This window comes from Sebastes umbrosus, chromosome 19, assembly GCF_015220745.1.
Source record: "Sebastes umbrosus isolate fSebUmb1 chromosome 19, fSebUmb1.pri, whole genome shotgun sequence".
Taxonomy (NCBI): Eukaryota; Metazoa; Chordata; class Actinopteri; order Perciformes; family Sebastidae; genus Sebastes; species Sebastes umbrosus.
In genome coordinates this window covers 5,453,269-5,467,058 of record NC_051287.1, presented here as the reverse complement: position 1 = coordinate 5,467,058, position 13,790 = coordinate 5,453,269, and the positions used below count along the sequence as shown (strand labels likewise).

At 39.2% G+C, this 13,790-nt stretch overlaps 1 protein-coding gene across 2 annotated transcripts; it reads right to left on the bottom strand.

Moving 5' to 3' along the window:
* Window positions 1-1,082: 1,082 nt before the first annotated feature.
* Window positions 1,083-13,501, bottom strand: lmo4a (LIM domain only 4a). 2 transcript variants are annotated; one of them, XM_037753681.1, is made up of 5 exons: window positions 13,232-13,501; window positions 5,254-5,501; window positions 2,621-2,717; window positions 2,374-2,532; window positions 1,083-1,732 (listed from the first exon to the last, which is right to left on the bottom strand). In XM_037753681.1, the coding sequence occupies exons 2-5, from the start codon at window positions 5,493-5,495 to the stop codon at window positions 1,724-1,726; spliced, it is 507 nt and encodes a 168-aa protein (XP_037609609.1). In that variant the 5' UTR covers window positions 5,496-5,501; window positions 13,232-13,501; the 3' UTR covers window positions 1,083-1,723. The 2 variants fall into 2 exon arrangements, with proteins under 2 accessions (XP_037609609.1, XP_037609608.1); XM_037753680.1 differs by having other exon boundaries at window positions 13,237-13,501.
* Between the last annotated feature and the right edge of the window lie 289 nt (window positions 13,502-13,790).

Genomic DNA, 13,790 nt, shown 5'->3' with positions numbered 1-13,790 from the left:
ACTCTAATTCAAGATATCTGTAATTACATTTTGACTATCCGTAACTCCAGTTTAGAGATATCTACAACGTCATTCTGACTAGTCATAATTTAATTTTAATATATCTAAAAAGACAATGTAGATATCTACAATTGAGGGGGAATTAAAGATATCTTGAACTGGGATTCTGACAGGTCAGAATTAAATTGTAGATATCTGAAACTGGAATTGTGGATATCTGTAATGAGAAACCCCATTTACATGAATGGCAAAACTAGTTTGAATCGTACTAGTCAAAATAGAATTACGGATATCTTGAATTAGAGTTTTGACTAACCAAAATGACGTTGCAGATATCTCTAATGAATATCCTGTCTAGCTATTAAATGTTTAAACAGCTTGCCATACACACTCATCACATGTGAGACAGCTGAACATTATTATTAATTCTTCAGAGAGGACTTATTCTCTTCCCCATACACCGTTAGAGCAATACAACTCTTGATTGAAAAAAAACAACAACACAGAAAACATGATTCATACACTGTAGCACACAACACCACCACAGGATATTAGTGCACTTTGAACATATTCTCCCAATCTCCCTTCACTCATTCATAAACTATGAACAGATCTGTTTGTAAAACTTGAACCATTGCTGCAATAAACATTTAGACTGTACAGTATACACCACTGCTGCTAAATCTCAGTATCTTTCCAAACACACTTACAAACACTGATGAACCCCAAAAAGTACATGATGTATGGACAGCTGAAGAAGAGAAGGTACACTAGTGGGGCAGCTAAACGGAAATATTCATAACAATTGTGCATTTTGCGCTAAAAGCGTCAAATCAGGCACAGATGTAGGTTTATATGTTATGAAAAGATATAGATATCGGGGCGCTGCAAATGTGGCCCCCTGGGGCCGTGGCAGACATTTTTCAAAATTGTATCGACGATATCTATATATTTTCATAACATACATATAAACGTACATCTGTGCCAAATTTGTTGCTTTTATTTCAAAATGCACAATTGTTATGAATATTTCAGTTTAGCTGCCCCACTAATAAGACACAATTTGTAGTTAATGGGCTAGAAACGGGAAAAGATGGTCCTTTATTACTGCAATATAGCCTCAGATATGAAAAAACAATGCGGAGACTAGGAAGGAAGGAAGGAAACATCCTGCAGCTGGAATCAGGCGATCCATACAATTCTTCCTCAAACCAAAAATGAAAGGTCAAACTATGTGTGTGTGGTCTGTATGAAGTATATTTCACCTCCTGCAGGAGTCACTTTGCTGTCAGTCGTCCCTCCGTATTAAATGCCCGCTGTAACTGGCTAGCTGGGTAAAGAAGGTAATGGATGATTCCATGGCAGTCTTCCATTTTTCCCCCGTTAGCCGCGCCAGTTCTTATCAGTAATATTGCCACAGTTCACAATAGACAACAGCCTACTGTATAAATAAAGTCCAACCATCCTCAGCATCCTTCATCCCGCCAGCGGAGTACTGCACTTGTCCAGATTTCACTCCTCACAGTCGACTCAGAGAAGTTTCTGTTGGGATGATGAAATCTAAACGAGGTGCAGTAATGGCTGTATCCAGACTGTCCGTCAGACTGGAGGGTGGTCAACCGATGGCAGGATTTATAGGTTAGAGGAGGAAGAGGAGGGTGAAGGAGGGACAGAGGAGGAAGGTGGGGGGAGAAGGCACACATTTAGTTTTCCATCCTCTTCCTCAGCAGACCTGTGAACAGTGGAGAGAGAAGAAGTTGTAAATGTTACTAGTAACACCTTTTCACACCGTACAGAAAATGTGTTTCCATCCATCTGTTTTTATGCTCATTTTCAATTTTGTGGGATGAAAACTGATGAAACTTCCTTCCCAACATGGTAGCATGACGTGGTTGTAAATGTATGTATATCTTAGGTTTTCTTCTTTCATATGATATCTATAGCTTCATTCTAGCCCTAAAACTGAACCTACTAGAGCCTCTGAAAGACAGTAAAGTCAGTCGGGATCGCGGGTCTCTGAGTGTTAATTGATGCATGTAATGATGGCTTGATTTACTAATCTACTCCTTTATTAATGATAGTGTTTCTGCTTTGTAATATCAAATCAATTACTTTTCATATAGAGCAGGTCTAGACTGTGCTGTGTGTTGAAATAGGACTAATAACATGAGTTCTATAAGCCAATGACAGCATCATCATTGAGGGTTATTTTTAATCTCCCTTATTTCCTCCGTTTTGTGTAAACAAAGAGAATAATAATAGCCTAATTTGCTGACATGCAACGTCACGTCCTGTTGCCCAAAGTTACTTTTTATACTAATTATAAAAAGTGGATAAAGAAATGCTTCCTAGCATCACATCATGGCCTCTCACCTTCTGGTCAGACATCATGCTGTTGTTCTGCAGAGGAGTCGGATGTCCAGTGAGCAGACCTCCACCAGGCCGGTCGTGTTCACAGAAAATAGTCCCGTTGACGTAGTGAAAGCGATCGCCAGGGACCAGCCGGTTCCTACAGGTCGCACAGGTAAAACACTGGGAAAACAACAGAGTGTCACGTGTGATTATATAGCATAAAGATTGTGGTAATTTAAATGTTGAAGTGATACGTAATCACACTCACCTTAAGGTGATAAACGTTTCCTTGTGCTCGCATCACCATCTCACTAGCAGGTATCGACTGACCACAAGCGCTGCAGGCTCCACTGTGTCCAAACAGCCTGCACATAAAACCACAGCACAAGATTGTCACTTCAACTCATTTAACACTATTTTGCATCAACTGCTACAGCAAAAGAGAATTCACATAATGTTGTTAATTTGCGTGATGTTTTTGACGAGAAACTGCATGATTTATTTTGTGTTGAGATATCGGAAGCACCGCAGAAGTAAAAACTTGTCGGCATTGGCATCTATTGTAAATGACAGGAAGACAAACAGACCATCTGCTCTTTGTAAAGAGCAAACTACAAACTTTTTTACAGCCATCTTTCAAACCTAGAGAGAGTTACTACTGACGGCTCCGATGGAGCTGACCATGGATGTATAAAGAGAACGGAGCTGACGGGAGAGCTAGAGACGACCTTGGAGAAGTTAGAGGAAGTAAACGTGTGACTACGTCCGGTTTTCAAAATAAGGGGTTAACAAAGGGAGCAAAATACATATATGGAAATAAGATTGATTGGATTATATTCACCAGGAGTATAAAACATTACGTGTCTCTTAAATATTAAAAAGAAAATACCAATAATATGTGAGGGAAATGTCTTTTTTTCTTTGATTTTTGGGTTGCTGGAAAGAAAATGTAATAAATAATGCCTGACAATGACTGATATATTTAACTTCAGGACATCTCTGACTACATACATGCTGAAAATCAAATATTTTTACTGTATTAATTTAGATATTTTCCCTAAAAGTGTATGATTCAACTTTTTTCCCATGGTCTAGTGTTAAAAAAGTTAACACAAATTCGCAATAAATCGTAATATCGAATCGCAAGACTTGTAGAATTGCAATACTTATCGAATCAGCACCCAAGTATCGTGATAGTATCGACTCGGCTCTGAACAAAAGAGCACACTTATCTATCAGAGGCTGAACTGCAGCAGGTCGTAATAGGTCGACTCTGTCATCATTACAACCTCTTGTGAAACTGATGCCTTGTGACACTTAAACTTGACCAGTTTGGCTGCTCTCTGTCTCTCTCTTTCAATGACTGCACAGAGTAATGAATTTTTTATCTTAATCCAAACAGTCATTTAATGAATACGCCTGAGAGGATTCCTGTTCTCCTTAATTAACACCCCCCCCCCCCCACACACACACACACACACACACACACACATTCACTCACACGCACACCCCTCTCAAGGCTCAGTTACATCTCATCCTGCTTTACTGGCTTAAAGGCAAGAATCAGAGGACCCGACCCGAACCAGGCCTTAGATCAGCACTTTCTTGTCCACCTCAGCTCAGGGTTGGGGGTCCAACTACCTTTGCTCTGGGTCTCGTGCAACGAAAAACCCAGACTGATTGGACCTGACAGATCCACGGGGCCAGAGAGCAGTCTGATAAGATGAGCAACATCTTTAATTAACCGAACAAAATGCAAATGTGTGCTGTGTTTTCATCGTGTCCGGGAGGCAGCCGTGAGTTTTTTTTCTCTGAATTAGCAACTCCAACTTTCACTTATAAGCCTTTTTATACACATGTATGAGCTTTTTATTTGCAGCGCTGCCACAGAACTGAATAAATGAATAATGAATAAATGAATGCCAGTGGCAGGTCAACAGTATTAAGTCCTATAGCCTGGAACAACTGAGTAACGGAGCACAATTAGAAACTTCTACACCAAATAAACAAACAAATACATAATCAGTCAAGCTACAGGTCAAATTAGAAAGCAATTTGACTATCTGGCAATTCACACTACCCTTCTAAAATTGCCATTAATATGCTATTCAGCAATTGAAACAGGCAAATCACAATACCCCTCTGAGAACCGCAGGATCGCCAGTGATCCTGGCCAACATTACTGTTTTTAAGAGGCTGTAACAGGCTCAGTCTTTAAGCTAGAGTGAAGTAATGGTATCATATGAAACGGGAAAACCTAAGGAATCCATTGGTACCAACCATGTCATGCTACCATGTCGGGAATGAGGCTAAATAACGCTCCAAAGTTGGGCTACATTTTAGTGAGGAAAAACTGGCATAGTCATTTTCAAAGGGGTCCCTTGACCTCTGACCTCAAGATATGTGAATGAAAATGGGTTTTATGGGTACCCACGAAACAGTCTTGAATCACACAAATTATGTATCACTGTAAAGCTGAGACTCTTGTGGATCCAATGAGCCCAACTGTATTCATGTGTGATGATGTTAGTCCCAATAGTAGCTATTTCATTGAAACGTGACCTCACTGTATAAAATGACCTGTGGTGACCTCTAGGATAATCACAGCCTCATGAAACTTTACAGCCACAAACTAGAGACCTAGAGCATTCAGAGAAGGTATGGCTTTCTAGATCCATCGTTTATGTAGTTTTTCAAGCTACAATGACCTCACATTACCTAGTTGCAGCTTCTCAATTGTGAGGATATGCTGCTTTGCTTTGTCTTATGAGATAGTAAACTTTGTGTTTTGGACTGTTGGTTGGACACAATAAGCAATGAAACTTAAGGAAATTGTGATTTTTCACTATTTTCTGCCATTCCATAGACCTCTGTCTACAAAGCTCATCATCTGATGCTCACCTGATGTAGTCGTTCTTGCAGAGGATCATGCCTCCTTTGCTGTAGCAGGTGCTGCTGTACTCGCCCAGCTGAGCGTGGCAGCAGGAGCACTTGAGGCACCGCGTGTGCCAGTACCGCTCCATGGAGAAGAGCAGGAAGCGGTCTACGATTCGACCTCCACATCCTGCACACAACCTGCTCGCTGTCCCCCCGCCGCCGCCCATCACCGCCACTGTGGGTGCCTCCACCCTGCTGTTCACCATAGCAACCTGAAGACAGGGCAAGAGGACAAACAATTGAAGCAGGAAATATTCAATGGAACAGTTAAATATATGGCATTTCCTAAATGAAAAGCTCCAAACTGCTTACTTTTCTGAAATTAATGTCTGGTTATATTCTTCATTAAATATGTTGTTGCAACAATTTTTTGGGTTGATACCATTTGTTACTCAGATTTGGTGCTAAATTTAACTTTTTTTTTTACCACTCGAGAATTGATAAAAATGATCAATGATCCCTCCAAAATACCACATTAAGACACCAAGACCTTGAGGAACACCATAGAAAAAGCCATACTGTGATTTAGTATCAAAAACTTTTGACATTTGGAAAAGTTTCTGCAAGAATTTCATTTTTCGGCGATTGGATGGCGAGCGCTTCTATTGTGTAAACTGCTCAGAAACCCCCTTATTGTCAATCTAGCTAAGCAAGCCATCCATCCTCTGAATGCTCTAGGACACTAGTTTGAGGCTGTAAAGTTTCATGAGGCTGTGATTATCCTAGAGGTTACCACAGGTCATTTTATACAGTGAGGTCAAGTTTAAAAAAAATGGTCTCACTACAATGAAATGGCTACGATGGGGACTAATATCATCACACATGAATACAGTTGGGCTCATTGGACTCACAAGAGTCATACTGCATATACTGCATGAAAAAAACTGCATGTTTTTTGCCCAAAACGGCATTTCATTATCATAAAGTGGGCATGTCTGTAAAGGGGAGACTCGTGGGTACCCATAGAACCCATTTTCATTCACATATCTTGAGGTCAGAGGTCAAGGGACCCCTTTGAAAATGGCCATGCCAGTTTTTCCTCGCTAAAATGTAGCCCAACTTTGGAGCATTATTTAGCCTCATTCCCGACATGGTAGCATGACATGGTTGGTACCAATGGATTTCTTAGGTTTTCTAGTTTCATATGATAGCTGTAGCTTCACTCTAAAGCTGAACCTACTACTAGAGCCTCTGACAGACAGCAAAGTCAGTCAGGATCGCGGGTCTCAGAGGGTTAAATGAGTAATCGACATTTGCAGAACCCCTCATGTAAACATCCAGGTAACAGCCATGTCGGATCACTCCAGGGTCCTGACTGTGTGAAGAGGTTTCTTTCAGGGGAAAACCAACAGCTAATTCAAGTTATCACATCTTATCCTCAGTACATTTACTGTGCTGAGAATGTAGAGAGAATAACCGCAGACAGGAACACACATCCCCGTCTTCCCAAATGTGTCTCTTGGCATCAGATCCAAATCGATTTGGTTCTTGGAACTTTCCGGTAAAAAGCTTGAGGCTGTTTACTTGTGGGGGTATATATGGGTATGTGAAACCCCCGACAGGAAAACAACACCAAACAAGTTCAAAATTTGTGTCCAACTCAAACAAAACCACACACACACTCTTCTTTGGGCCTACAAATAGCTCGTCCTTTAACTTGATAATGTGTCCCAGGAGGAGGAGGAGGCCCTTTGAAGCTAAATGGCTGCTCTATGACAGGATGCAGAAGGCCTTCACTTTCTGGAAATGTACTTCATTTGATTCAGCTGCTCGTTCCTTCATCATCTCGTTCAAACATCATAGAAACTTATTGTAAAACACTTTAAAAAGGAAACGGTTAGAGGTAAAGTTGATGGAAACAGCGTTACATACGCCATCAGGCAACATTTACTGTATTTCTCCGTCCTTCATTTTTCCATTACAAAACCGAACTGATTTCATGCACAGCTGGGAGTAATATGGCTTTTGAATCACACTGAGTACAAGCATAGCAGTGTGTGCTACTCAGCAATGAGTCAGCAACACTGCTTCTTCAGCCGCTTCCGTGATTTATAATTAGCGCCAACAACAACATAAAATAATTGCAGGGCTAGATTTCATTTTCCAAATGAGCAACAGCAGCACAATTTGTCCTCCAGAGCGTCTAATTTCAGCAAGGGCATGTTTAGCTTTACGACTAGCCTTCCCACAAGATTATTTGAGCTCGCAGCAGCTGGTCCTCCGCAACGAAGCAGGCTGCCCTCAATACCCTCATTTTCTAGAGTAGACACCTGGCTCTAATCAGCCACAGGAACACCATGTTAAGAAGCCCAAGGCTGCATTAAAACCACAAACAGCCTCATGCACCGGGACCAAACCTTCCCATTAGTGAAGGCTTATTCATGAATGAATTGAAAAAGTGACTTTCAATTTAAACCATTTGAATCCGGGTTTTTTCCAAACATCAGGATTACATTCTCTTTTTAGAAACTGACATCACTTTAACCCGACTGACTTTACTGTCTTTCTAATAGGTTCACTTTAAGGGCTAGAGTCCGTATATCAAATGAAACTAGAAAAACATGTGTCATGCATCCATGTCGGGAAGGAGGCTAAATAACGCTCCCAAAGTTGGGCTAAACTTTAGCGAGGAAAAACTGGCATGGCCGTTTTCAAAGGGGTCCCCTTGACCTCTGACCTCAAGATATGTGAATGAAAATGGTGCTATGGGTACCCACGAGTCTCCCCTTTACAGACATGCCCACTTTATGATAATCGCATGCAGTGTTTTTGCATGCAGTATAAATGTGTTATTTTCTCCTATTCTAAAATGATGTGTTTGAATATTTCTGCATAATGGGGTCCTTAAACAGTCTTGGAATAACATAAATTGGGTATCACTGTAAAGCTGAGACTCTTGTGGATCCAATGAACCCAACTGTATTCATGTGTGATGATGTTAATCCCCATATTAGGAGCCATTTCATTGTAGTGAGACCATTTTTTTTTTTTATTTGACCTCTCTGTATATAATGACCTGTGGTGACCTCTAGGATAATCACAGCCTCATGAAACTTTACAGCCACAAACTAGAGACCTAGAGCATTCAGAGGATGGATGGCTTTCCTAGGTATATTCACAATAAGGGGGATTCTGAGCAGTTTACACAACAGAAGTGCTCGCCATCCAATCGCCGAAAAATGCAATTCTTGCAGATTTTTTTTCAAATGTCAAAAGTTTTTTAAACCAAATCACAGCATGGCTTTTTCTATGGTGTTCCTCAAGGTCTTGGTGTCTTAATGTGATATTTTGGAGGGATTATTGGTCATTTCGATCAATTCTCGAATGGAAAAAAATGGTTAAATTTAGCAAACTTTGGAGCGTTATTCAGCCCCCTTACCGACATGTTAGCATGACATTGGTACCAATGGATTCCTTACGTTCACTCTAGCTCTAAAACTGGTATAACCAATGAAAAAAAATGCTAACTCCAAGTTATAGAGGCTAGCCCGCATGTGGCGTCATGGCTTCAGCTCACTATACTATAGCCAGAGCACTGTTACAACCAGGAGCCAATCACTACACCACAGTGGTTCAACTAGATTCATACTGAGAACACAGGATGTCTTTTGTCACCCTGTCCCTCAATGGACTCCTGTTTTTTCCTCCATCTATTTCTTGTCTTCAGTGCCAGATTCCTTTGGGTGCCACATCACCAGCCATGAAATCAATTAGCAGGCCGAGTCTGCATGATACAACAGCTTCCACCCCGGTGAGACAGACGCCTCATCCAACATCGTGGAAACTTTTTCTACCTTGCAGTTTGTCGTTCACTTGGAGTTATCTCTAGCATCTCTACATGGATAGGAACACTTCCTCTGGATGTTTTTGCAGCTGGTTACTGGTAGAAGCAGTCTGTGCCCCGTGCTCAGACATATAATGAAGTGTTATCTGAAGATACAGCAGTCAAGAGGCTTTGGTTAATGAATCCTTTAAAACGAAACACAACATGGACACTACGACAACAGTGAAACCTCAAGCACGTCCTTAATCTTAGTACGTCTAAGTTAAATATTCCTGGCCACGTGTGAAACTAATTGCAGAGGAGCAGCCAATGTAATCATCATGCAAACACCTGCGTTAATCCAAGAAGTTTCAAGACATCTGCCAGATAGCTCTCTGAAACAATTCTTAACCAATTAAAATGCAAATCCTTCATTTAATCATCTTCTGTGAGGCAAAGCCCCGATATGTGTCATCAGTCTCAGGGAGTGGAAGCAGTGATATCGATATTTCAGTGTGAACAAACACTGTTGAATCGGACTGAGGAAGGTAAGAATCACAGTACGATACAGGACACAACTACATTGCTGAACATGTAGAAAGGACTTGACTTAAATCTCTAATTCTTCCATGCACTTCCCTTTACAGACATGCCCACTTTATGATAATCACATGCAGTTTTTTTCATGCAGTATAAATATGTTATTTTCGCCTATTCTAAAATTATGTGTTTGAAAATGTCTGCATACTGGGGTCCCTAAACAGTCTTTGAATTCCATGAATTGGGTATCACTGTAAAGCTGAGACTCTTGTGGATCTAATGAGCCCAACTGTATTCATGTGTGATGATGTTAGTCCCCATAGTAGCTATTTCATTGTAGTGAGACCATTTTTTTTTTATTTGACCTCTCTGTATAAAATGACCTGTGGTGACCTCTAGGATAATCACAGCGTCATGAAACTTTACAGCCACAAACTAGAGACCTAGAGCATTCAGAGGATGGATGGCTTTACTAGGTAGATTCACAATAAGTGGGTTTCTGAGCAGTTTCCACAACAGAAGTGCTCGCCATCCAAATCACCGAAAAATGCAATTCTTGCAGAAATCTTCAAATGTCAAAAGTTTTTTAAACCAAATCACAGCATGGCTTTTTCTATGGTGTTCCTCAAGGTCTTGGTGTCTTAATGTGGTATTTTGGAGGGATTATTGATCATTTTTATCAATTCTCCAGCGGTAAAAAAAATGTTAAATTTAGCAACAAATCTGTGTAACAAATGGTTTCAACCCAAAAACTGCTGCAACAATTTATGAGACATAATAGAGCATGGGGATGGAAATCATATACTTCTATCATAATGTTCTAAACCCTTATACACTTTCACAATTAGTTTTAATCAATTAATTCATGTTAATATCTGATTTATGACTTGAACAACTTGATACACAGTGCTGAGCAGCATCTCAAATTAATCTCCAGGTTCCCAGCTTTCAGATGATGTACACCACTTCTATGTGACATCTACTGTTGACCTGCTATCTCCCCCTAAAGACCCCCTGTACACCCCTAAAAAAAAAGCAAAAACGTAAGCATCAAGCAAGCAACAATTATTAGTGACTAAATAAAAGCTGGATAAATGAATAAATACCATTTTATTCAGTTAGGATCTAATGAATGTTTATGTGACTTCCTGTATAGACTGATGAAAACGGTCCTGCAGCTTTTTGTCACTCCCCTGAGATTCACACATCCAGCAAGTTGACCTCTAATCACCATTGTCGTGTCTTCATTAGACACTTGAACCCTCCCCACCGTGAACAAAGGCTGGTGAATAAAAGCAACCACTTGTGTTCTGCCCTGGAAACAGCCTGACTGATGAAGCCGTCAATAGAAACAGGAGCTATTGAAGAGGAACACAGTTCCGCTGCAGTCCGGACACACTGATGAATTGCACGCAGTTTCAGGTTGACGGAGACAATAATGGCTAATTTTCCTCAAACTGGATGTAGTTGACTGATGCCTCTCACACAGGAATAACTATTGTAATATAATCCTGGACTCCACGACAACAGTAATATCTTAACTAGTATAATTAAGTAGTATAACTGTTTCCGTTAACAAGCGTATTTCTGCACAGAGGCTTGTTGGATTAGAGGTCTTATGAGGCCATCTGAATGATCCTGTAGTAGCCTACTGCTCTATCTAATAATTTATCACACTGAGTAAATCAATGTAGTGACCTCTGACCCTTAAGGCATGCAGCTTTGTGTTTCCAGGATGATGACTGGTCAGTGTCTCGGAGCAGACAATGAGTTTTATCAGTTCTGCTAATTTTTCGAAACAGTCTTAACTTTCTCTAAACTTTTATGTACAATTGTCACAACTGTTTGATGAGACATCATAACTCTATTGCACGTCTACAAAAGGTAGTAACTCACCCCAAAACACTTCATTCATGCTTCGAAGCCGAGTTATTGTGTCAGTAAATTGGCCACCAAAATGAAAAGTTGTTTTGTCATCATGTGAGCTGTACTGGTCAAAATGTTTAGATGTTTTTTCATCATCAACCCTGGAAATGTTTCTTATATACAAATCTGTGTTATGTTCTACTTCTTGTTGACACTGACTGTTTACTGTACGATACCAGAATGTCAGTTTTGTCTAGCTGAATGCTGTTGTGTATCGCACTGAGCTTTTTTTGATTCCTTTTTCAACATTAGGTTAAAGTTGACTGTGAAAAGTCAATACTATAGTGTAGAATACTGTATACACAGAAAATGTATTTGTGTAGCAATGTGTTACATGTAGTATAAACAGAAAATTCTCTTTTTATCTTTCAGGTAAAATAATATACAGTGAACCGAAAATTCGTCATAGATATTTATGGAATATACATGTATGTCTGACAGATTTTGATAATCGAATGGATCATTTTGCATGTGATGGCTCAAACGATGAAAGAAAGTTTAGAAGTTGTGAAGAGGACTCATCAGTTTTGATCAGCAAGACATGAGCAAGTGGTTATTGTGCCGATTCTTTTGCTCTTATAATTTCCTTGAATGAATGAGAAGTTAAAATCTTTTGTGAACGACAAACTAATTGTTCAGAGATTTTAGCTCATTGTTTTGAAAAAAACAAAAACAATTCTCATTCAGGAATTGAGCTAAAGCGAATGAGAAAAACTGTAATAACAGAAGTTCATCTAGTGTTCTCTCGCAGAAGGAAGCCAACTACAGTTGCAGTCAAATTATAAATTAGTGACTTTAGACCCACACAAAGCCAAGCGGACTGCATGCACAGCAAAAAAAAAAAATCATATTTTTCGACATGAACAAGCTTGTAATCTGCAGTAACTCATGAATAAGATGATGAGGTTATAGGCACAAAAAAAGAAGAACTTATTTCACTATATTTACATTTAATTTACATTTAACCACTAGCCTACTACTGGGCAACTACTAATAATAGTTCATTACAAAAATAATAATTATAATAATTATTATATTATTATAATTGCTAATGTATATAATATCTTGAATACTTTGCTAATGTATATGGTATGTTATTGCACACTTTCTAATGTATATAGTGGGTTATTCTATGTTTATAATTTATATTTTTTATACAAGTTGTAGTAGTTGGGTATATTTATAGTGTATTCCAATAATCTTTATATTTTGTACGCTGTGGATATATTTCTCTAGTGTTGACATGTACATTTTATGTATTTTTTTTATGTATTTATTTATTTATATTACTGTTCCTGTGCATTGCTTGAATAACCTGCTGCTTTAACACAATAATTTCCCAATTTGGGATCAATAAAGTACATCTATCAATCTATCTATTTATCTATATATATATGTAATAATAATAATAATAATAATAATAATAATAATAATAATAATAATAAAAATAATACAGTTGTTACTAAGTATTTTGATAAGGAAAATATCTCAGAAGCAGCCCATCTGCATTAGTTATTATTATAATATTAATATTTCTACTACCTAACATTGCAATTTTCTTTCTAGTTAGCCAAAAGTACAAATTCATTGTAATATTCTGAAAAAAAAGTGTGATTTTCGAGATATATAGCCTGAATATATAAGAACTGGAAAATGTACAAGAAGCATGCTGGTTTATATTAATATATAATAATAATAGTATTAAAAACTGACCGTACCGCTGTGAACTTGCAGGGATCAATAGTTGATGGAAAGTGCAGCTGCTGAAGGAGGCTGAAGGAAAAGTGCCAGATGTTGCAGAAGAGACCAGATGTTACAGAAGAAGAGACCCGTGTAAACTTCTCAGCTGCTATATGCTCCACACGCCGAGTTGTCTCTTCTCTTTCCCATCTACAGAGTCTTGTGGTTGACCACTGACCACCGATCAGTCTTTTGTTCCAGAGAGGAGAGCTGTGCTGCAGTAACAAGAGAGAGCAGAGATCTAAACCTCATCCAGCCTGGTGCACAGGGTTTATAAACACTCCTCCTCTGACGTAGTGAAGGGGGCGTGGCTCCTGCATCCTGTCAGGATAATGGATGACTGCTGGGGGAGAGCTTTTGCCTACTTTAGGGATGTTCATAATAAGTCATCATCATGCTCATAGCTGCAAGAACAGCATCAGAATTGTAAAGAGCTCTTATCACCAAAGCCTACTTATTATCAGGCTGGTGGAACAAGTATTCAGATGCTTTAAGTGGCCTACAGTAAAAGTAGCAATACTACAATTCTACT

What these genes read in the sequence shown, in the direction of transcription:
- lmo4a (XM_037753681.1), bottom strand. Translation starts at nt 5,495, where the DNA reads ATGGTGAACAGCAGGGTGGAGGCACCCACAGTGGCGGTGATGGGCGGC. An exon ending in TGCAAGAACGACTACATCAG is followed by an intron (nt 2,718 to 5,253) that starts GTGAGCATCAGA and finishes TTTTATGTGCAG; the next exon opens with GCTGTTTGGACACAGTGGAG. An exon ending in GAAACGTTTATCACCTTAAG is followed by an intron (nt 2,533 to 2,620) that starts GTGAGTGTGATT and finishes TTGTTTTCCCAG; the next exon opens with TGTTTTACCTGTGCGACCTG.